This window comes from Scyliorhinus torazame, chromosome 10, assembly GCF_047496885.1.
Source record: "Scyliorhinus torazame isolate Kashiwa2021f chromosome 10, sScyTor2.1, whole genome shotgun sequence".
In the NCBI taxonomy this organism is placed as follows: Eukaryota; Metazoa; Chordata; class Chondrichthyes; order Carcharhiniformes; family Scyliorhinidae; genus Scyliorhinus; species Scyliorhinus torazame.
In genome coordinates, this window is record NC_092716.1 from 101905477 (window position 1) to 101927405 (window position 21929).

The following is a 21929-nucleotide window of genomic DNA, read 5'->3' on the forward strand; positions in this document are numbered from 1 at the left end:
GCTATCCACAATGCTACCATGCTGCCCACAATTATCCTCCCTTATTTTCTGAAAGGGAGTCGTACGACCAATGGAGAAGTGCAGTAGTTATGTGGACTAAAGTAACTGCTTTTGGAAAGAGAAAACAAGGTATGGCATTGGCTCTTTCTCTACCATATGGCAATAAAATCCGAAACAAAGTGCTTTTGAGCTGGAATTGGAAGAGATAGACTCAGAAGACGGTCTGGAGACTTTATTACGTTATATGGATAAGATTTATAAGAAAGATAACCTGTTAACTGCGTATGTAGCATGGTCGGATTTTGATAAGTTCCGGAAAATGGAGGATATCTCACAGTAGCATTGTGGATAGCACAATTGCTTCACAGCTCCAGAGTCCCAGGTTCTATTCCGCCTTTGGTCACTGTCTGTGCGGCGTCTGCACATCCTCCCCGTGTGTGCGTGGGTTTCTTCCGGGTGCTCTGGTTTCCTCCCACGGTCCAAAGATGTGCAGGTTAGGTGGATTGGCCATGATAAATTGCCCTTAGTGTCCAAAATTGCCCTTAGTGTTGGGTGGGGTAACTGGGTTATGGGGATAGGGTGGAGGTGTTGACCTTGGGTAGGGTGCTCTTTCTAAGAGCCGGTGCAGATTCGATGGGCCGAATGGCCTCCTTCTGCACTGTAAATTCTATGATCATCTATCTATGATAAGACTATATAATGGAATTTGGCAGACTATATAAAAGACTGTAGAAACACAACCTGGAATTTCCACAGTCTGTGTTGGCCTTTAAATTACTTGGCTGTGCTAGAGTGAGCAACATGGATAGGTTCCTGGTTTTGACAGGAGTTCAGTTTACTGATAAGGATCCCTTATTCGAACAGATGACAAAAGCTTTACAAAGGTTTCTGGGGAAACATTCGATTCCGATGGCTCTGATGACCCAAGTAGGTCAGCCTGCAATAAGGCAGAATATGGAAGATCCCTTGCAATATTGCCAGAGTGAATCATTTCATTAGCACGGATGTTGTATCAAGTGAGATACCTTTGCTTCTGAGCAGACCGTCGATGAAGAAAGCACACATGAAACTGGATATGGAACAGGATAAGGCAACAGTTTTTGGAAAGACGGTGGACTTACAATTTACACAGTTGGGACACTATTTTATTCCATTACTGACAAATAATATTTCAAGTAGAGTGGTTGAGGATGTGTTAATGGCAGTTGAAAATGGGACTTTAGCTGATAAAAAGCTTGTGGTATTAAAACTGCATAGGCAATTTGCACATCCGTCTCCTCAGAGGCTGAAAATTTTATTAAAGGATGCAGGGGTAAGGGATGCGACTATACTAAACTGATAGAACAGGTTAGTGACCGCTGTGAAGTTTGTAGGAATACAGAAGGACACCAGCACGACCGATAGTAACCCTACTTTTGGCCAGGGATTTTAACGACATTGTGGCCATGGACCTTAAGATCTGGGATAAAGCAAATAATATATTTATTTTGCATTTTGTAGATTTAGCAACCAGATTTAGTCAATCAACGATTGTACGAAGTAAAGAAAAGAGAGTAATTCTGGATCAAATCGTGGAAAAATGGATAGGGACAGGAATGGGTCCACCGGCAAAATTCCTTCCGGACAATGGGGAAGAATTTGCTAATGATGAGTTTAGGGATATGTGTGATAACATGAATATCAGAGTTATGAATACGGCTGCAGAAAGCCCATTTATTAATGGTGTCTGTGAAAGAAAGCATGCTGTCATCGATGACATGCTTTGGAAACTTTTGGCACATCGAGCAAATTGCAGGCTAAATTCAGCTTTAGCATGGGCAGTACATGCAAAGAATTCATTGCAGATGGTTGGGGGCTATAGTCCTTATCAATTAGTGTTTGGTAGAAATCCTAAAATTCCATCCATTTTGGATGACTAGCCTCCAGCTTGGGGGAGGACAACAATTAGCTCTGGTTTTGCTGAACATTTAAATGCATTACATAGCAGTAGAAACACTTTTTTGGAAGCAGAAGTCTCTGAAAGAATTCGCAGAGCTTTAAGACATAACGTACGACCATCAGATGCCGTTTTTCAGCAAGGAGGCATGGTATAATATAAGAGAGACAATTCTAATGAATGGAATGGCCCAGGGAAGATCATAGGCATAGATGGCAAAACAATTATTTTGCAACATGGTAATCAAACAGTTAGGGTACATTCATCAAGGATAATGGGTGGTGAGTGAGGTGAGGGTGGTGGGTGGGGTGAGGGTGGTAGGCTGGTGTACTGTGCTGTCCGTGCCTATACTCGGCGATTCCTGCACCCCCCTAGTCTGTGAACAGTATGGCTGTCAATCCATCCCGTGCCCGCTAGCCCAGCTGGTAATGGTGGGCAGCCTCACGTCCATGTCCAGCCCATCTGTCCTGTACATTGCCCCCATCCTCCTCATCTGGGGAGGCCTACCCTTCGTTGTGTTGCTCCTCCCCTTCCCCTCCTCTGCCTTCAGCACATCACCTCTCTGCTGGGCTATGTTGTGCAGGACGCAACAGACCACAACGATGTGGCCGACCCTCTCCGACGGGTACTGGAGGGCCCCTCCAGTGCAATCCAGGCACCTTAAGCGCATCTTCAGCAGCCCAAAGCACCTCTCGATCACACCCCTGGTCGCTGCATGGGCATCTTTGTAGCGGTTCTCCGCGTTGGTCTGTGGCCTCGTATAGGCGTCATCAGCCACGACCGCAATGGGTAACCCTTGTCACCCAGTAACCAGCCCCTCAGCTGTGGGGGGGGGGGTTCCCTCAAACATGGCGGGGATGAACGATTGGGCCAATATGAACGGGTTATGCACACTGCCCAGGTACCGGGCGCAGACGTGCAGGATCCTCATGCGGTGGTCACAAACCACCTGAGTGTTCATGGAGTAGATCCCCTTCCTGTTCATGAACACAGCTCTGTTATCCGCTGGTGGCCGCACGGCGACGTGCATCCCATCGATCGTCCCCTGGACCATGGGCATCCTGGCCACAGCAGCAAATCCCGCTGCCCGGGCATCCTGGTGGGCGCGGTCCACAGAGAACTGGATGTAGCGGTCCGCAATGGCATACAGGGCGTCAGTCACTGCACGGATGCACCTGTGCGCCAATGCCTGGGAGATGCCGGACAGGTCCCCACTCGGTGACTGGAACGACCCCGTGGCGTAGACGTTCAGGGCCACCGTAACCTTGATGGCCACCGGGAGAGGGTGTCCCCCCCCAGTCCCACGCGGTGCCAGGCATGCCATCAGGTGGCAGATATGGGCGACGGTTTCCCGGCACATCCTGAGTCTCCTCCTGCATGCCCGTTCCGTGAGGTCCTGGTATGACGAGTGGCGCCGGTACACACGGTGCCTCATCAAGAAACATGGATGTTCGCAAAGCCTAAAGGGAAATATGGACAATGTAAGATTCAGGCAGGCACAGAGCCTGCATGTATATTCGTGAGCAGAGAATCCAGACAGCATCAAAACCCCCAACCGATTAGCATTCTAATGACCCATCTCCGTAAGACAAAGGATTGATACTCAGGTAACCGATACAATTCCAGACACACAATTCCAGACACATGGGCGCCACTCCCTTTACTCAGGAAGCATAAACAGCAAGGTCAATGATGCTTAGGACACGCCCAGCCATCAAGGCACCCGCCCCTTTAGTGGATCAGATCGAAGGCAGTGATCGAGAACTGCAAAATTAATTGGGTCCAAACCTAAGGACCGCCCAAAAGAGCGCGAAACCCCCAAGGATAAAGAGAGACACTGCAATGTGTTCGATCTCTTTTGGACCTGGTGCTCCGGCAACGTCCATCTCCAACTGCAGCACCACGGCCAGAAGCAAGTCCAAGTTCAACGCTCGCTACCAGATGGATGAGCCTCGCTGAACCGCAGTTACTTCTCCAAACCCAGCAGATCCAGATTCGAACAAAGGCCACTGTTCCTCTGACCTAAGCCGGGTGCCTGAAGTTAAGTACATGTTTCATAGTTGTTAGGTGTAGTTTAGCTCGTAGTGTTTATATTGCATGTATAAGTTAATCTTGGATGTAAATAAAGTATGATTGAACTTGAACTAACTAACTGGTTGTTGGGTCTTTGATCGATATACGGTTGAACCTTGTGGTGGTATCATTTGATACCTGGCGACTCTGAAAGCAATATAATATCAATATCTAGATAATTGAAGGGCAACCATATTGACTGCCATATTTATAGCAAGTAAATATAGCAACACCATCCCCGGCACTCCCATCCCCGTCACTCCCCTCTTTGGCACCCTCCCTCCCCGGCACTCCCCTCCCCGGCACCCCCCCTCCCCGGCACCCCCCATCCCCGGCACCCCCCATCCCCGGCACCCCCCCCATCCCCGGCACCCCCCCCCATCCCCGGCACCCCCCCCCCCCATCCCCGGCACTCCCATCCCCGGCACTCCCATCCCCGGCACCGACCCCGATCACCGGCATGCACCCTCGGCCCTGGGGAGCACCCTCCATCGCTGTGATATGGTACGAATTAAGTAATGGCACGATGGGAAAACTGGTCAATGGGAAGACAGGTCAAAAGGTTTGATACAATACAAGAAAGACTGAAACTACTCATTCCAGCTCACCTGGCCCAGGTAACGAATGCTGCCCTAACCATTTTCAGACTAGTATGGTCGTAGGCCAACTCTGCATAACTTGAAGTCTGAAAAGATCAGCGAAGGTCAAGCCATTCCAAAACACCGGACCTCGGCACCTCCTGATAAAACTAACTCGTCATAACCCAGGGCCGTAGGAATTTAAAACAAAGATAAGTTCAGGAAGAAAGTTCAGGAATCCCCTGTGGTTGTCCCCTTCTCGAACAGGTATACCCCTTTGGATACAGTTGGGGGGAATAGCCTATCAGGGAAAACAGCAGCAGCCAGAGCAGTGGCACCACGGCTGGCTCTGATGTTCAGAAGGGAGGGTCAAAGCGCAGAAGAGCAATAGTAATAGGGGACTCTATAGTCAGGGGCACAGATAGGCGCTTCTGTGGACGTGAAAGAGACCCCAGGATGGTATGTTGCCTCCCTGGTGCCAGGGTCCAGGATGTCTCCGAACGGGTAGAGGGCATCTTGAAGGGGGAGGGCAAACAGGCAGAGGTCGTTGTACATATTGGTACTAATGACATAGGCAGATAGGGGCATGAGGTCCTGCAGCAAGAGTTCAGGGAGCTAGGCAGAAAGTTAAAAGACAGGACCTCTAGGGTTGTAATCTCAGGATTACTCCCTGTGCCACGTGCCAGGGAGGCTAGAAATAGGAAGATAGAGCAGCTAAACACATGGCTAAACAGCTGGTGTAGGAGGGAGGGTTTCCGTTATCTGGACCACTGGGAGCTCTTCCGGGGCAGGTGTGACCTATATAAAGACGGGTTGCATCTAAACTGGAGAGGCATAAATATCCTGGCCGCGAGGTTTGCTTGTGTCACACGGGAGGGTATAACCTAGTATGGCAGGGGGATGGGCACGGGAGCAATAGGTCAGAAGGTGAGAGCATTGAGGGGGAACTAGGGAATAGGGACAGTGTGGCTCTGAGGCAGAGCAGACAGGGAGAAGTTGCTGAACACAGCGGGTCTGGTGGCCTGAAGTGCATATGTTTTAATGCAAGAAGTATTATGGGTAAGGCAGATGAACTTAGAGCTTGGATTAGTACTTGGAACTATGATGTTGTTGCCATTACAGGGACCTGGTTGAGGGAAGGGCAGCTAAACATTCCAGGATTTAGATGTTTCAGGCGGGATAGAGGGGGATGTAAAAGGGGTGGCGGAGTTGTGCTACTGGTTAGGGAGAATATCATAGCTGTACTATGGGAGGACACCTCAGAGGGCAGCGAGGCTACATGGGTAGAGATCAGGAATAAGAAGGGTGCAGTCACAATGTTGGGGGTTTACTACAGGCCTCCCTACAGCTAGCGGGACATAGAGGAGCAGATAGGTAGACAGATTTTGGAAAAGAGTAAAAACAACAGGGTTGTGGTGATGGGAGACTTCAACTTCCCCAATATTGACTGGGACTCACTTAGTGCCAGGGGCTTAGACGGGGCAGAGTTTGTAAGGATCATCCAGGAGGGCTTCTTAAAACAATATGTAGACAGTCCAACTAGGGAAGGGGCGGTACTGGACCTGGTATTGGGGAATGAGCCCGGCCAGGTGGTAGAAGTTTCAGTACGGGAGCATTTCGGGAACAGTGACCACAATTCAGTAAGTTTTAAAGTGCTGGTGGACAAGGATAAGAGTGGTCCTTGGATGAATGTGCTAAATTGGGGGAAGGCTAATTATAACAATATTAGGCGGGAACTGAAGAACCTAGATTGGGGGCGGATGTTTGAGGGCAAATCAACATCTGACATGTGGGAGGCTTTCAAGTGTCAGTTGAAAGCAATTCAGGACCGGCATGTTCCTATGAGGAAGAAGGATAAATACGGCAATTTTCGGGAACCTTGGATAACGAGAGATATTGTAGGCCTCGTCAAAAAGAAAAAGGAGGCATTTGTTAGGGCTAAAAGGCTGGGAACAGACGAAGCCTGTGTGGAAAATAAGGAAAGTAGGAAGGAACTTAAGCAAGGAGTCAGGAGGGCTAGAAGGGGTCACGAAAAGTCATTGGCAAATAGGGTTAAGGAAAATCCCAAGGCTTTTTACACGTACATAAAATGCAAGAGGGTAGCCAGGGAAAGGGTTGGCTCACAGAAGGATAGGCAAGGGAATCTATGTGTGGAGCCAGAGGAAATGGGTGAGGTACTAAATGAATACTTTGCATCAGTATTCACCAAAGGGGAAGAATTGGTAGATGTTGAGTCTGGAGAAGGGTGTGTAGATAGCCTGGGTCACATTGAGATCCAAAAAGACGAGGTGTTGGGCGTCTTAAATATTAAGGTAGATAAGCCCCCAGGGCCTGATGGGATCTACCCCAGAATACTGAAGGAGGCTGGAGAGGAAATTGCTGAGTCCTTGACAGAAATCTTTGGATCCTCACTGTCTTCAGGTGATGTCCCGGAGGACTGGAGAATAGCCAATGTTGTTCCTCTGTTTAAGAAGCGTAGCAAGGATAATCCAGGGAACTACAGGCCGGTGAGCCTTACTTCAGTGGTAGGGAAATTACTGGAGAGAATTCTTCGAGACAGGATCTACTCCCATTTGGAAGCAAATGGACGAATTCGTGAGAGCAGCATGGTTTTGTGAAGGGGAGGTCGTGTCTCACTAACTTGATAGAGTTTTTCGAGGAGGTCACAAAGATGATGGATGCAGGTAGGGCAGTGGATGTTGTCTATATGGACTTCAGTAAGGCCTTTGACAAGGTCCCTCATGGTAGACTAGCACAAAAGGTGAAGTCACATGGGATCAGGGGTGAGCTGGCAAGGTGGATACAGAAGTGGCTAGGTCATAGAAGGCAGAGAGTAGCAATGGAAGGATGCTTTTCTAATTGGAGGTCTGTGACCAGTGGTGTTCCACAGGGATCAGTGCTGGGACCGTTGCTGTTTGTAGTATATATAAATGATTTGGAGGAAAATGTAACTGGTCTGATTAGTCAGTTTGCAGACGACACAAAGGTTGGTGGAATTGCGGATAGCGATGAGGACTGTCAGAGGATACAGCAGGATTTAGATTGTTTGGAGACTTGGGCGGAGAGATGGCAGATGGAGTTTAATCCGGACAAATGTGAGGTAATGCATTTTGGAAGGTCTAATGCAGGTAGGGAATATACAGTGAATGGTAGAACCCTCAAGAGTATTGAAAGTCAGAGAGATCTAGGAGTACAGGTCCACAGGTCACTGAAAGGGGCAACACAGGTTGAGAAGGTAGTCAAGAAGGCATACGGCATGCTTGCCTTCATTGGCTGGGGCATTGAGTATAAGAATTGGCAAGTCATGTTGCAGCTGTATAGAACTTTAGTTAGGCTACACTTGGAGTTCAATTCTGGTCGCCACACTACCAGAAGGATGTACAGGCTTTAGAGAGGGTGCAGAAGAGATTTACCAGAATGTTCCCTGGTATGGAGGGCATTAGCTATGAGGAGCGGTTGAATAAACTCGGTTTGTTCTCACTGGAACGACAGAGGTTGAGGGGCGACCTGATAGAGGTCTACAAAATTATGAGGGGCATAGACAGAGTGGATAGTCAGAGGCTTTTCCCCGGGGTATAAGGGTCAATTACTAGGGGGCATAGGTTTAAGGTGAGAGGGGCAAGGTTTAGAGTAGATGTACAAGGCAAGTTTTTTACACAGAGGGTAGTGGGTGCCTGGAACCCGCTACCGGAGGAGGTGGTGGAAGCAGGGACGATAGTGACATTTAAGGGGCATCTTGACAAATACATGAATAGGATGGGAATAGAGGGATACGGACCCAGGAAGTGTAGAAGATTGTAGTTTAGTCCGGCAGCATGGTCGGCACGGGCTTGGAGGGCCGAAGGGCCTGTTCCTGTGCTGTACATTTCTTTGTTCTTTGCTCTTAAACAAGTCTATTCTGACCTTTCAATGTTCCCTCCGAGGAGTAAATAATGGTGTGAGTGATCATCAAACATGGTCTGGTCTTTGCTTCCGTTTGTATTTCCGATCAAACTCCTGACCATACTGTTGTCACATAATCTTGATAAAGATAATGTATAAATATTGAGCTAATTCTCCGTGAAAGCGTGGAACTTGTGAAAGACTGAGCAGTTTTGTTGACTGCTCTCTGACTTCAAGTTTCAGCCATTACTGCAAGCAGTTGTTTTCGAAAATAAAGCTTGTTATTCTGTCTTAACAAGTGTGTTGTATCTTTCTTCTATAGAAGCGGGAAAATATTGACTTTGACACCGCGACCCCCGCCCCCCCACCTACGGCTGTGCCGTCTCCTCTCCGGCGGCCGCCCCACGCCGACCCCTATCTCTGCGCTCGCTCCTCCTGTCTACTCTATCTCTAACCCCTCACAATTTTGTACACCTCAATCATGTCACCCCTCAGCCTTCTTGGTTTCAAGAAAAACAATCCCAACCTCATCTCCTCGTAGCTACAATTCTCCAGCCCTTGCAACATTCTAGTAAATTTTCTTTGCACTCTCTCCATGGCAATTACATCTTTTCTATAAAGTGGTGACCAGAACTGCACGCAATAATTCAGTTGTGGCCTCACCAGTGACTTATACAGTTCCATCATAATATCCCTACTGTAGGCTGGCACAGTGGTGCAGTGGTTAGCACTGCTGCCTTACGGCGCCAAGAACCTGTGTTCGATCCCGGACCCGGGTCACTGTCTGTGTGGAGTTTGCACATTCTCCCCGCTTCTGTGTGGGTTTCACCACCACAACTCAAAGATGTGCAGGGTAGGTGGATTGGCCACACTAAATTGCCCCTTAATTGGGGGGAAGAAAATTAGGTAATTTAAATTTATTTTTAAAAATATGTTCCTACTTTTGTATTTTATACTTCTGACAATGAAGGAGAGCATTGCATATGCCTTCTTTACAACCTTATCTGCCTGTACTGCTTTAGGGATCTGTGCACTTGCATGCCAAGATCTCATTTCATCTATCTCTTACAGTAAATTCCCATTTATTGTGTATTCCTTTCACTATTTGACTTCCTTAAAATGTATTACCTCACACTTATCAGAGTTGAAATCCATCTGCCACTTTCCTGCCCGCATCACCAATCCATCTATATAATTTTGGAGTTTACAGCCATCCACTATATGGCCAATGTTTGTGTTGTCTGCAAATTTCCCATTCATGCCAAGTCCAAATCGTTAATATATAAAATAAACAGGGCAGCACCGTGGCGCAGTGGGTAGCACTGCTGCCTCACAGCGCCGAGGCCCCAGGTTCGATCCTGGCTCTGGGTCACTGTCCATGTGGAGTTTGCACATTCTCCCTGTGTTTGCGTGGGTTTTGCCCCCTTCAACCCAAATATGTGCAGAGTAGGTGGATTGGCCCCTTAATTGGAAAAATGAATTGGGTCCTCTAAATTTTTTTTTAAATATATAAAATAAACAGCAGGGGTCCCAACAATGAGCCCTGCGGAACACCACTTGAAACAGCTTTCCATTCACAAGGGCAGCCATCGACCATCATTCTTTGTTTCATGTTATTAAGGCAACTTTGGATCCAATTCACCACATTACCTTGTACCCCATGGGCTTTACTTTTTTGAATAGTCTGCTATGTGGAACCTTGTTAAATGCCTTGCTAAAATCCACCAAGCAACAGTTCCATTATTTTCTCTGCGTCCCCATCTCGGAGTCTGATGAGATACTGTCGGGCACGTTGGCGTTGAGACAGACTGGAGGCGTCACAGCAGGCTGGTTCAGCCATGGAGCCTCTGGCCTCCGGCTCCATGGCAGGCTTCTTTTTGAGGCACTTCACGAGGAAGCAACCGCCATGAGCGAATGTGATCTATGTGTAATTTTGTTAGCTGCTCCTGGACGCGAACTTGGTAAGACGCTGGTCCCGTTTGACGGACGTCAATCCCAGAGAGCACAGTCGTTGAAGTTGCGAATGAACTCCGGGTCGTCCGGTGCAAAGCAGTGAAGAGGTCGACATTAAACTAGGCAACACCCTTGCAAATCTTGGTAACGATTCGTGCTGATGTCCAGCAGAATCAAACTCTGTCGCGTACAATGTCTATGACCCACTAACATCCCAGCAAGGACTACCCCAGTTACTGCGTGCGGCGTGGACCTGTACGAAAAGAAATATCGTGCCATTCTCACGTCCATAGAGTCCAGTGGGCACCACGGTAGCACAGGTGGTTAGCACTGTGCCTTCACAGTGCCAGGATCCCAGGTTCGATTCCACACTGGGTCACTGTCTGTGCAGAGACTGCACATTCTCCCAGTGTCTGCGTGGGTTTCCTCCGGGTGCTCCGGTTTCCTCCCACAGTCCAAAGACGTGCAGGTTAAGTGGATTGGCCATGATAAATTGCCCTTAGTGGCCAAAAAAAAAGGTTAGGAGGGGTTATTGGGTTACGGGAATAGGGTGGAAATGAGGGTTTAAGTGGGTCGATGCAGACTCGATGGGCCGAATGGCCTCCTTCTGCACTGTATGTTCTATGTTCTGTGGGTATCTGTTTCTGGAGCCCTCGATTAACCATCTGCATGGCCCTCTCTGCCGAATCATTTGAAGCATGAAGGTACTGGGCGGTGCGGACATGGCGAATCCCATTGCTCTTTACAAAAGCGGCAAATTCCTCACCTGGTTATGGGTCACGCGTACCTCCAGGATTCCGTGGGTGGAAAGGGAAATGCACAATTGCTTGATGGTCACCTGGGAGGTGATCAACGTAATTTTGTGGCCCTTCAACAATTTTGGGTGGCCGTCACCACACCTTGGAAAGCACAGGGTTGGTCTGCGTCCAGTCACGAGCACACAAGGCAGTGATGGACAAAGAGTCCATGAAGTTTAGGTCAGCAATCATTTTCTCCACCATAGAAGAGTTCACGGATTCGACATGCAGGGAAAGATGGCTCTATGCATGAGCATGCACAATTTGGGTCCCTGGGCGGTGCTTGAGAAAGTATTTGTAGGCAGTCAATAACAGCCCAGCGCTGAATTCTTGCAGATGCTATGCTATGGGTGGGACTGCTTTGTCCTCACGGACCAACCTCACTAGCAATGGCTTGAGGTTGGTGATGATTAAAAAATGGCAGCCATAGACCTAGTGGTCAAATCGCTTTACGCCAAATACAACCACCCTTTTTCTCGATTTGGGCATACTTTCATACAGCCATAGCCAGCGTTCGGGAGACAAAAGCGATCAGACAGTCGCAGCTATCATCCATTTGATGGGGCAAAACTGCCCCAATACCATACAGAGGAGCATCATACGTGATATACAAGACTTTCAGGAGTCAAAAAGTGTCAACGCCCCTGAGGAAGATAACCGCCACTCCACCTTGTTAAGCGCCATATCCTGGGCCTTGTCCCAATCCCACGGCTGGTGTTTCTTCAGAAGCAAATGGAGGAGGGCAAGGACGATAGCCAGATTCGTAATGAAGCGCCCATAAAATTCTCTAATCCAAGGAAACAATAAAGTTCCATGGTGGCTCATCCTCGCCCTTGTGAGGTGCGCCCTATATACCACCTTCAATTGTATCAGTCCCAGCCTCGCGCACGAGGTTGAGGAATTCACACTTCGGAGCATCTCACACCATCGCTCGTCCTCCATAACCTCCCCCAACTCTTCCCCCACTTAGCTTCAATCCCCTCCAATGATACTTTGTCCTCCCCCAGAATCTTCCCATAAATTGCTGATACCGCCCCCTTATCCATTCCCCCTGTCGTCAATACCTTTTCCAACAATGTGGAAGCCAGCGCTATCAGGAAGCTCTGAACCTCCATCCTGGCAAAATCCAGGATCCGCAGATATTTAAATACTTCCCCCTGCCCCAGTCCATATTTCTCCCCAACTCCTCCAGCCTCGCAAAACGACCTCCCAGAATCAAGCCCTTTAATACCCTAACTTCCCTCTCCTTCCATCTCTGAAACCTCCCACCCCACTTCCTTCACTCAAACTTATGGTTCCCCCTAATCAACATCTCTCTTGACTCCGCCCACAACTCAACTGTCTCCAAATCTTCAGCAGACTCCCAGAATATTTACCCGGGGCCATCGGGAGTGGTGCTGTTGCCAACGCTCTCAGCCCCGACCCCCTGTACAGATCCCATTCTAACCCACTGGGACCCAACTCCCCACCTTTTCAGCATTCGCTCTCCAGTAATAATACAATACATTTGGGAGGCCCAATCCCCCTGCCTGCCATTCTCTCTGCAGAAGTACCTTCCTCATCCTAGCCACCTTCCCCTCCCCAAATTAAACGAGCTATTCAACTTCTCCACCTCTTTGAAAAACACTTTTGGTAAAAAGATCGGCAGGCACTGAAATATAAACAAAATCCGCGGTAACACATTCATTTCAATCGCCTGCACTTGACCTGCCAGCGACAAAGGAAGACCATCCCACCTTGCCAAGCCGCGTTCACACTCCCTCCCAAGGTAGTAATATTGTACCTACAGAGCCCCCCTCTAGTCCAGCGCCACCTGCATCCCCAGATATCTGAAGTGGATAACCGCCCTACAAAATGGCAACACCCCACCCCTGCCCCCGACACACAAAGTATTCACTTTTGTCTAGATTTAACTTATACCCTGAAAAGGACCCAAATGTTCGGAACGCTCGGCTCTGACACATACAATAATAAATCATCCGCGTACAAAGACACCCTATGTTCCACCCCCTCCCCTCCCCTGCACTCTTCCCTTCCACACCCCCAAACTCCTCAGCCCAATGGCCAAAGGCTCAATCGCTAGTGCAAATAACAGAGGGGACATAGGACACCCCTGCCTGGTCCGCCGGTGCAGAGCAAAATAACCCAAACTCATACGGCTTAGCCCATCGAATCTGTGCCACCCTTCGAAAGAGCAGCATACCTAAGCCCAAACCCCACTCTAGCCCTGTATCCCTACCCTACCATTGGACACTAAGGGTAATTTCCCCAGGCCAATCTACCAAACCTTCACATCTTTGGAATGTGGGAGGAAACCGGAGCACCCAGAGGAAATCCACGCAGTCACCCGAGGTCGGAATCAAACCCGGGTCCTTGGCCCTGTAAGGCAGCAGTGCCACTCCAAATCTCCAGAGTGAGGGTGGACCCCACAATATCATAGAATTTACAGTGCAAAAGGAGGCTATTGGGCCCATCGAGTCCGCACCGGAAAGACCAACCCATCTAAGCCCACACCTCCACCCTATCCCCACAACCCAATAACCCCACCTAACCTTTTTGAACAATGGGCAATTTAGTGTGGCCAATCCACCTAACCTGCACATCTTTGGACTGTGGGAGGAAACCCAAGCAGACACGGGGGGAACGTGCATACTCTGCACAGGCAGTGACTCAAGCCGGGAACCGAACCTGGTACCCTGGAGCTGTGAAGCAACCGTGCTAACCACTGTGCTGCCCTGCTGCCCTCAGCCACTCCCCTGTATAAGTGGCCAAACAAGCCGCTGTGTTGACAAGAGACAAATTATGCACTCTTTGCTTGATAAGTGCTCTGCGCCACCACGGCAACACCACTGTGGTACCCAGCTCCGTCTGGAGCATATGGCCATTCACTTATATCGGAACATGAATAGGGGCCATGAACTGGGTGCCTGATATTACACTGAGGTCCTTGAAATAAAGAGGATAGTTCAGTTATACAAATCATTATTCCAGTCTCAAAAAATAGAAAACATTGCCCAAAAGTGAATAGCAATGGTGAAAGGATGATGCCAGTGGCATGTGGCGCCACGACAGCGCCGACCCCACACTCTCTCAGCATCAACAACCTTATTATTCGTCAACGTTATCAGTTTGGAATTACTAAAGCATGAAAGGCACTGCGAATTCTGGAATTAAAACTAGATAAACGCTGCAAACTCTACCCACGGTCGCCGCCGGCATCATTCTGCTTTGTTTAGATTTAGATTGTATTTAGATGTTCTAGGCGCTCGATACCTTATATCATCCAGTAATTTCTGGAGCTGTACATTGGTCAGTTCATTAATCCGTTCGTTCAGGTGGACATCTACGCTCAAATTGCTGTCTATGTCTAACACCTCCAACATCTTGACCGGCCGTCTTCCACCTCCCGGCGCTGCGAATGTTTACACCCGTTTCCATAGAAATTAGAGGGGAGCGCAGGCGCAGATGAGGCCGGAGGAGAGCGCAGGCGCAGATGAGGCGGGGAGAAGCGAAGCGCCAACACGCAGGCGCAAACGCCTGGTTCTGGTTCCAGTGGGTGGCCATCTTGGTCATGGAGAGCAGCTTCCATGGGATGGGACCCCGCGGGCGGACGAAGCAAACATCTTCTCAGCGGTTTAGTGAAACGGCATTTACCATCAGTACGACAAATTATAGAGAGAAATGATCAAAAAATTAATTCTGCTTTTTTTTTCAAGACCAAAACGTGTAATTACAAGAATTTTACAACCACTGTAGCTTTAACTATTATGCATAGGGTGTAGCATCCCGACCCGCGGCGCCTGTCCTACGAGGTTCAAAGTTGAGGTCACAAGGTGACGGGGACAGATGCAGAAAGAAGTGGCTGCAATACCGCTGTAAAATCTATCTACAAGCGTCCAGCAAACGCTGTGGGGTGTTCTGTTTTCTTTTGCCTACACTTGTTTAGGCCTTCTACGGGGTCTCCTCATAGCCGATCGCATCTAGGATGGCTGTGTTCATCTCTTGGAGTGTGCCTCCTCCTACATTCTGTGGGTTGGGAAGGGCTACCATGACTGAAGGGTCGAGGCTTAAAACTCTGAGCTTCACTTGCTCCTTTTCGTCCAGGCCGTACATGGTAGCCTGCTGTTTAACTCTAGCGACAAACTGGTGGGAGTCTGATGTAGGAAGGAACGGTGTAATTTTTCCAAATGCGTCCCGTAATTGGGTCACGGTTCACGGGGTTGTATACAGGAAATCTGCGTTTCCTTCTGCTGCGGCCCTGCGGTGTGTGGTTACAGGGTTCATGGGGGTGTGTTCTGCCTGTTCAGTCGGGGGTTGGGGTGCTTTCTTCTTTTGGGGTTTTTCTTGCGTACATGTCCCATGTACGTATCTGTGGGCAGTTTCATTTAACTCCTGCCAATTGGGGCCATTCTCCTGGTCTAATTGGGGTCCAAACGTACTTTGAAACCCATTCTGGACAGAAAGCAGAGATTGCAATTCTGCAATTTGCTTCCGGCACTTTGCGTGATCTACTGAGCTCTGCATTTATTCCATCGTGGAAGTGTGGAGCGCTCGTAGGGCTGCTTTCAAATCATTGTATTGTTTCTGCAATTTCTCTACCTGTTGCTCGGTTTCTTGTCTTACCAAGACCGCACGTTGCATGGCCTGGTAGGCCTTATCATACTGGGTCTGAAAACTACTGAAATGGGCGAGATAAGACTGGTGTGCCCACTTGGCATCATCCACCTCTCTGTCCCTCGCTGCTAACTGTTCTCTCAAATCTTTATTCTTCTCAAACTCGCTTACATCTCACTCACTATTTCTGTCTCTCTCCTCAATCTCTCTACGGAGTGTCCTAACGACCTCCTCTGTGCCTCGCAATTGTGCCAAGCAGGACACGATTGCCATAGGCTTGCGAGCTTTCCCTAAGCTCTTCTTGTGGATCTCTCACAGGTTCTCCCACCAAGTATGTCCTTGTAGCGCACAATGACTTACGAGAGACGAATAGAGATGAAGTCGATGAGGCTTTATTAAGCGTGACTTGTTCCCCGCAGTTCAGCAACAGACTGGAGCTGCGGGGAGAACTCCTGGTTCTTATACTCCGCCTTCAGGGCGGAGCTAGAGATCAACAGCCAACCAGGACCCGGGATCTGTCAACCAATGGCATCACGGCTTCACAGTCCCACATGACCCCTAATGCATACTACCACATTCACCCCTTGTTAAAAATGAACCCGGCGGGGTGGTGCTTCGCATGGTGGTAGGGGTTTACAAGGCTGGTCCTGGGAGGAAAAAAAACTTTTTGCATGTCATTACAGTGCCCTACACTTTGCCCTACACTGGGCTATGTACAGGGTTTGTGAACTATTTACAATATTCGTAAGAGGAACAGAACCTTCTCGTTATAGTCCCACAACATTCTTGTGTTACACCGATGCCACGAGTCGAGCGGGCGGTCTGATCTTCCTTGTCGATCGCCTCAGCCCCGGTGGTGGTGCAGGTGCTTGTTCCAGCGTTGTCGTCTCCGGGAGCTTTACGGTGTCTGCTTCTGCTTCACTCCTGGTCGGACATGGGAGGAGGACCGATCCTCCCGGGAAGGGGGCGGTCGCGGGGTGCGCCGGTGGCAGGGAGGGGGTGATCGGTGTCGGGGGGGTGTGCGTGTTGCCGGCGGGCGCCAGGTCTCGCAGGGAGACCGTGTCCTGTCGGCCGTCGGGGTACGCCACGTAGGCGTACTGCGGGTTCGCGTGGAGGAGATGAACCCTCTCGACCAACGGGTCCGACTTGTGCGCCCGCACATGTTTCCGGAGCAAGATGGGTCCTGGGGCCGCCAGCCAGGTCGGCAGCGACGTTCCGGAGGAGGACTTCCTGGGGAAGACAAGGAGGCGCTCATGGGGCGTTTGGCTAGTGGTGGTACACAGCAGCGACCGGATGGAGTGGAGAGCGTCCGGGAGGACCTCCTGCCACCGTGAAACTGGGAGATCCCTGGACCGTAGGGCCAGTAGGACGGTCTTCCAGACCGTGCCGTTCTCCCTCTCTACTTGCCCGTTCCCCCGGGGGTTGTAGCTGGTCGTCCTGCTCGAGGCTATGCCCTTGCTGAGCAGGAACTGGCGCAGCTCTTCACTCATGAAGGAGTACCCCCTGTCGCTATGGATATAGGCGGGGCAACCGAACAGTGTGAATATAGTGCTAAGGGCTTTAATAACTGTGGCCGCTGTCATGTCGGGGCAGGGGATGGCGAAAGGGAAACGGGAGTACTCATCCACCACGTTCAGGAAGTATGTGTTTCGGTCGGTGGAGGGGAGGGGCCCTTTGAAATCCAGACTGAGGCGTTCAAAGGGGCGGGAAGCCTTGATCAGGTGCGCTCTATCGGGCCTGAAAAAATGCGGTTTGCGCTCAGCGCAGATGTGGCTGTTCCTGGCGACAGTACGGACCTCCTCCACGGAGTAGGGGAGGTTGCGGGACTTTATAAAATGGTAGAACCGGGTGGCAGAGGTCCTCGTGGAGGGTTTGGAGACGGTCTATTTGTGCGTTGGCACATGTGCTGCGGGATAGGGCATCGGACGGCTCGTTCAGTTTTCCGGGACGGTACAAGATCTCGTAGTTGAAGGTGGAGAGCTCGATCCTCCACCTTAAGATCTTGTCATTTTTAATTTTGCCCCACTGTGCATTATCGAACATGAAAGCTACCAACCGTTGGTCAGTGAGGAGAGTGAATCTCCTGCCGGCCAGGTAATGCCTCCAATGTCGCACAGCTTCCACTATGGCTTGGGCTTCCTTTTCCACTGAGGAGTGGCGGATTTCTGAGGCGTGGAGGGTTCGGGAGAAGAAGGCCACGGGTCTACCCGCTTGGTTAAGGGTGGCCGCTAGAGCTACATCGGAGGCGTCGCTCTTGACCTGTAAGGGGAGGGACTCGTCGATGGCGCGCATCGTGGCCTTTGCGATATCCGCTTTGATGCGGCTGAAGGCCTGGCGAGCCTCTGTCGACAGGGGGAAGGTAGTAGTCTGTATTAGTGGGCGGGCCTTGTCTGCATACTGGGGGACCCACTGGGCGTAATATGAAAAAAAACCCAGGCATCGTTTCAGGGCTTTGGAGCAGTGGGGAAGGGGAAATTCCATAAGGGGGCGCATGCGTTCAGGGTCGGGGCCTATTATCCCATTGCGCACTACGTATCCCAGGATGGCCAGCCGGTTTGTGCTAAACACGCACTTGTCCTCGTTGTATGTGAGGTTCAAGGCGTTTGCGGTCTGGAGGAATTTTTGGAGGTTGGCGTCGTGGTCCTGCTGATCGTGGCCGCAGATGGTTACGTTGTCGAGATACGGGGACGTGGCCTGTAACCCGTGTTGATCAACCATTCGGTCCATCTCCCGTTGGAAGACCGAGACCCCGTTTGTGACGCCAAATGGGACCCTTAGGAAGTGGTATAGTCGCCCATCTGCCTCGAAGGCTGTGTACTTGCGGTCACTTGGGCGGATGGGGAGCTGGTGATAGGCGGACTTGAGGTCCACGGTGGAGAAGACCTTATATTGGGCAATCCGATTTACCATGTCGGATATGCGGGGGAGAGGGTACGCATCTAGCTGTGTGTACCTGTTGATGGTCTGGCTATAGTCTATGACCATCCTTTGCTTCTCCCCGGTCTTTACTACTACCACCTGTGCTCTCCAGGGACTATTGCTGGCCTGGATTATGCCTTCCTTCAGCAACCGCTGGACTTCGGACCGGATAAATGTCCGGTCCTGGGCACTGTACCGTCTGCTCCTAGTGGCGACGGGTTTGCAATCCGGGGTGAGGTTTGCAAACAAGGATGGCGGTTCAACTTTGAGGGTTGCGAGGCCGCAGATAGTGAGTGGGGGTATTGGGCCGCCGAATTGGAATGTTAGGTTCTGCAGGTTGCACTGGAAGTCTAATCCCAGTAATGTGGGCGCGCAGAGTTGGGGAAGGACGTAGAGCCTGTAGTTTTTAAACTCCCTCCCTTGCACCGTTAGGGTCACTATGCAGAACCCTTTGATCTGTACGGAGTGGGATCCTGCAGCTAGGGAAATCTTTTGCGTACTGGGACGGATGGTCAAAAAACAGCGTCTTACCGTGTCGGGGTGGATGAAGCTTTCTGTGCTCCCGGAGTCGATCAGGCATGGTGTCTCGTGTCCGTTGATCAGCACCGTTGTTGTCATCGTCTGGAGCGTCCGGGGCCGTGCTTGGTCCAGCGTCACCGAAGCCAGACGTGGTCGCAGTGTCTCAGCGTCTTCTTCGAACCCCGTGGAACCGTCGGTGCTGGGGTCCATTGTTGTCGTCCAAGATGGCGGCGGGGGTGAACAAAATGGCCGCCTCCATGCATCGCACATGGCTGGGGGGTCCCAAGATGGCGGCGGGGGTGGACAAAATGGCCGCCCCCATGCATCGCACATGGCTGGGGGGGTCACAAGATGGCGGCGCCCATCCTCCCCTCGTGGTGACCGGGACCCAAAATGGCGGCGCCTGCGGGTCGCACATGGGGCGCTGGGGGGGGTTGGGGAGCATTTGGGATGCGCTGGACTCTTTCTTCTCCGGGGTCAGCGGCGACCCCCCGGGACCGGCACACAGCCGCGAAATGGCCCTTTTTGCCGCAGCTCTTGCAAATCGCTGCGCGGGCCGGGCAGCGCTGCCGGGGGGTGTTTCGCCTGGCCGCAGAAATAGCAGCGGGCCCCCCCGGGATGACCTGGCGTCTGAACCGCGCAAGCCTGTGAGGGGGGGGGGTTGTCGCGACGGGGGTCCACGGAGCCCAAGGGGCTGCCGCGCGGTTGGGGCCGTACGCGCGGGCATTTTGCGCGGCCACATCTAGGGAAGCTGCAAGGGCCCGTGCCTCTGAGAGTCCTAGCGACTCTTTTTCTAACAGTCTTTGGCGGATTTGGGGAGAGTTCATACCTGCCACAAACGCATCGCGAATTAACATGTCCGTGTGTTCAGCCGTGTTTACCGGCGGGCAGCTGCAGGCCCGTCCCAAAATTAGCAGCGCAGCGTAGAATTTGTCTAGCGATTCTCCGGGACTTTGCCGTCTCGTTGCGAGTTGGTAGCGTGCGTAGACCTGGTTCACTGGGCGAACGTAGATGCTCTTTAGTGCTGCGAACGCCGTCTGGAAATCCTCTGCGTCTTCTATGAGAGGGTAAATTTCCGGGCTTACCCTCGAATGCAGGACCTGCAGTTTCTGGTCTTCTGTGATCCGGCCGGGGGTCGTTCGGAGGTAGCCTTCGAAACAAGTCTGCCAGTGTTTAAAAATTGCTGCTGAGTTCACTGCGTGGGGGCTGATCCTCAGGCATTCCGGGACGATCCTGAGCTCCATAGTCCTTTAAGCACGCTTAATAAATTGTAGCGCACAATGACTTACGAGAGACGAATAGAGATGAAGTCGATGAGGCTTTATTAAGCGTGACTTGTTCCCCGCAGTTCAGCAACAGACTGGAGCTGCGGGGAGAACTCCTGGTTCTTATACTCTGCCTTCAGGGCGGAGCTAGAGATCAACAGCCAACCAGGACCCGGGATCTATCAGCCAATGGCATCACGGCTTCACAGTCCCACATGACCCTTAATGCATACTACCACAGTCCTGTACTCCCGGACCTGTTTCATCATTCACGCAGAATTCGCTCCAAAGGGGCCATCCTTTCCCTTTGAGATACTTTCTGATTTCCTCTTCCCATACGGGACTCTGTCCTACTCTACTGGTCGCTGCGACCTCGAATTCCTGGGGGTTCATAAGGCGTTCCATTGTCTTCATTGCCATTTTCTCGATCTGGGTTCTCTACTGAATTTGGAACAGGGGGCGATGAAGTGGTGATGTAAACACGGGTACGGCTTACGCTAATTTCCGGCCTACAAAACACCCGACAGTTTTACGCAACAAAATCTCTCAGGTTTACCTTATATCCCTGTTAGTACGCATGCATTAACACACTTCCAAATCTCAGAGGTTTGATCAGTATCATTCTCACATTTGTGGTTTTTCTGTTCCCAATTGGATTCCAATTCAAATTTGGGTTCTCTCAGAGTGACTAGGCCACTTCTAGGTCAAGTCCCGTCAGAGGTCGCCAGTAAATGTTGCTAATTGTGTTTCTCTTTATTTGGCTCTGAATATGGCGGCCAATATGGTCGCCTCCCTTAATTCTAATTACGTTTTGCTCTCGAGTCGCCAGGTATCTCTCGATACCGCCACAAGGTTCAAAACCGAATACTGATCAAAGACTCGATACACCAGTTAGTAAGTTCAAACTCAATGTTCATTTATTTACACAGTCAAATATGCTCATGCACAAAACTCTACAGACTAAATTATCACTATTGCTAAAGCCTATACTTAGCTTCAGGCGCCCACTCAGTCAGAGGAACAATGGCCGTTGGTCGGTTCTGAGGCTGCTGGGGTTGAACTGGTATGGAATAATAGCTAAGAGCGTCTATCTGGTAGCGTGCGTTGACCTTGGACTTACTTGTTCTGATGCAGCTTTGGCAGCTCTCTCCTTGGTGAGAGCCGGAGCCAAGAGAGCGATTCTCTCTTGGGCGATCCTTCTTATACCCAAAAGGGGCTTCGCGCACTTTTGGCGGGCCTTGAACTTGGCCCCATTAATTGGGCCGTTTCTCAATCGTTCCTATCGATTTCCTCCAATAGAGGGGTGGGTGCCATGATAGCTGGCCGTGTCCTAGATGGCCGTTGGCCTGCTTTGTTCTAGTCTCCTCTGGCGCCGGGGTGTCTGCCTTGGTAT

General features: G+C 50.6%; 1 protein-coding gene across 2 annotated transcripts in view; it reads right to left on the bottom strand.

The window, feature by feature from the left end:
- cfap263 (cilia and flagella associated protein 263) overlaps positions 1-14656 on the bottom strand; it is a 98429-nt gene extending 83773 nt beyond the window's left edge. For both annotated transcript variants that reach the window (XM_072518524.1, XM_072518525.1), the window contains exon 1: positions 14493-14656. In XM_072518524.1, coding sequence (XP_072374625.1) covers positions 14493-14602 — 110 coding nt within the window. In that variant the 5' untranslated portion in view covers positions 14603-14656. The remainder of the gene's footprint in view (positions 1-14492) is intronic.
- Positions 14657-21929: the final 7273 nt, after the last annotated feature.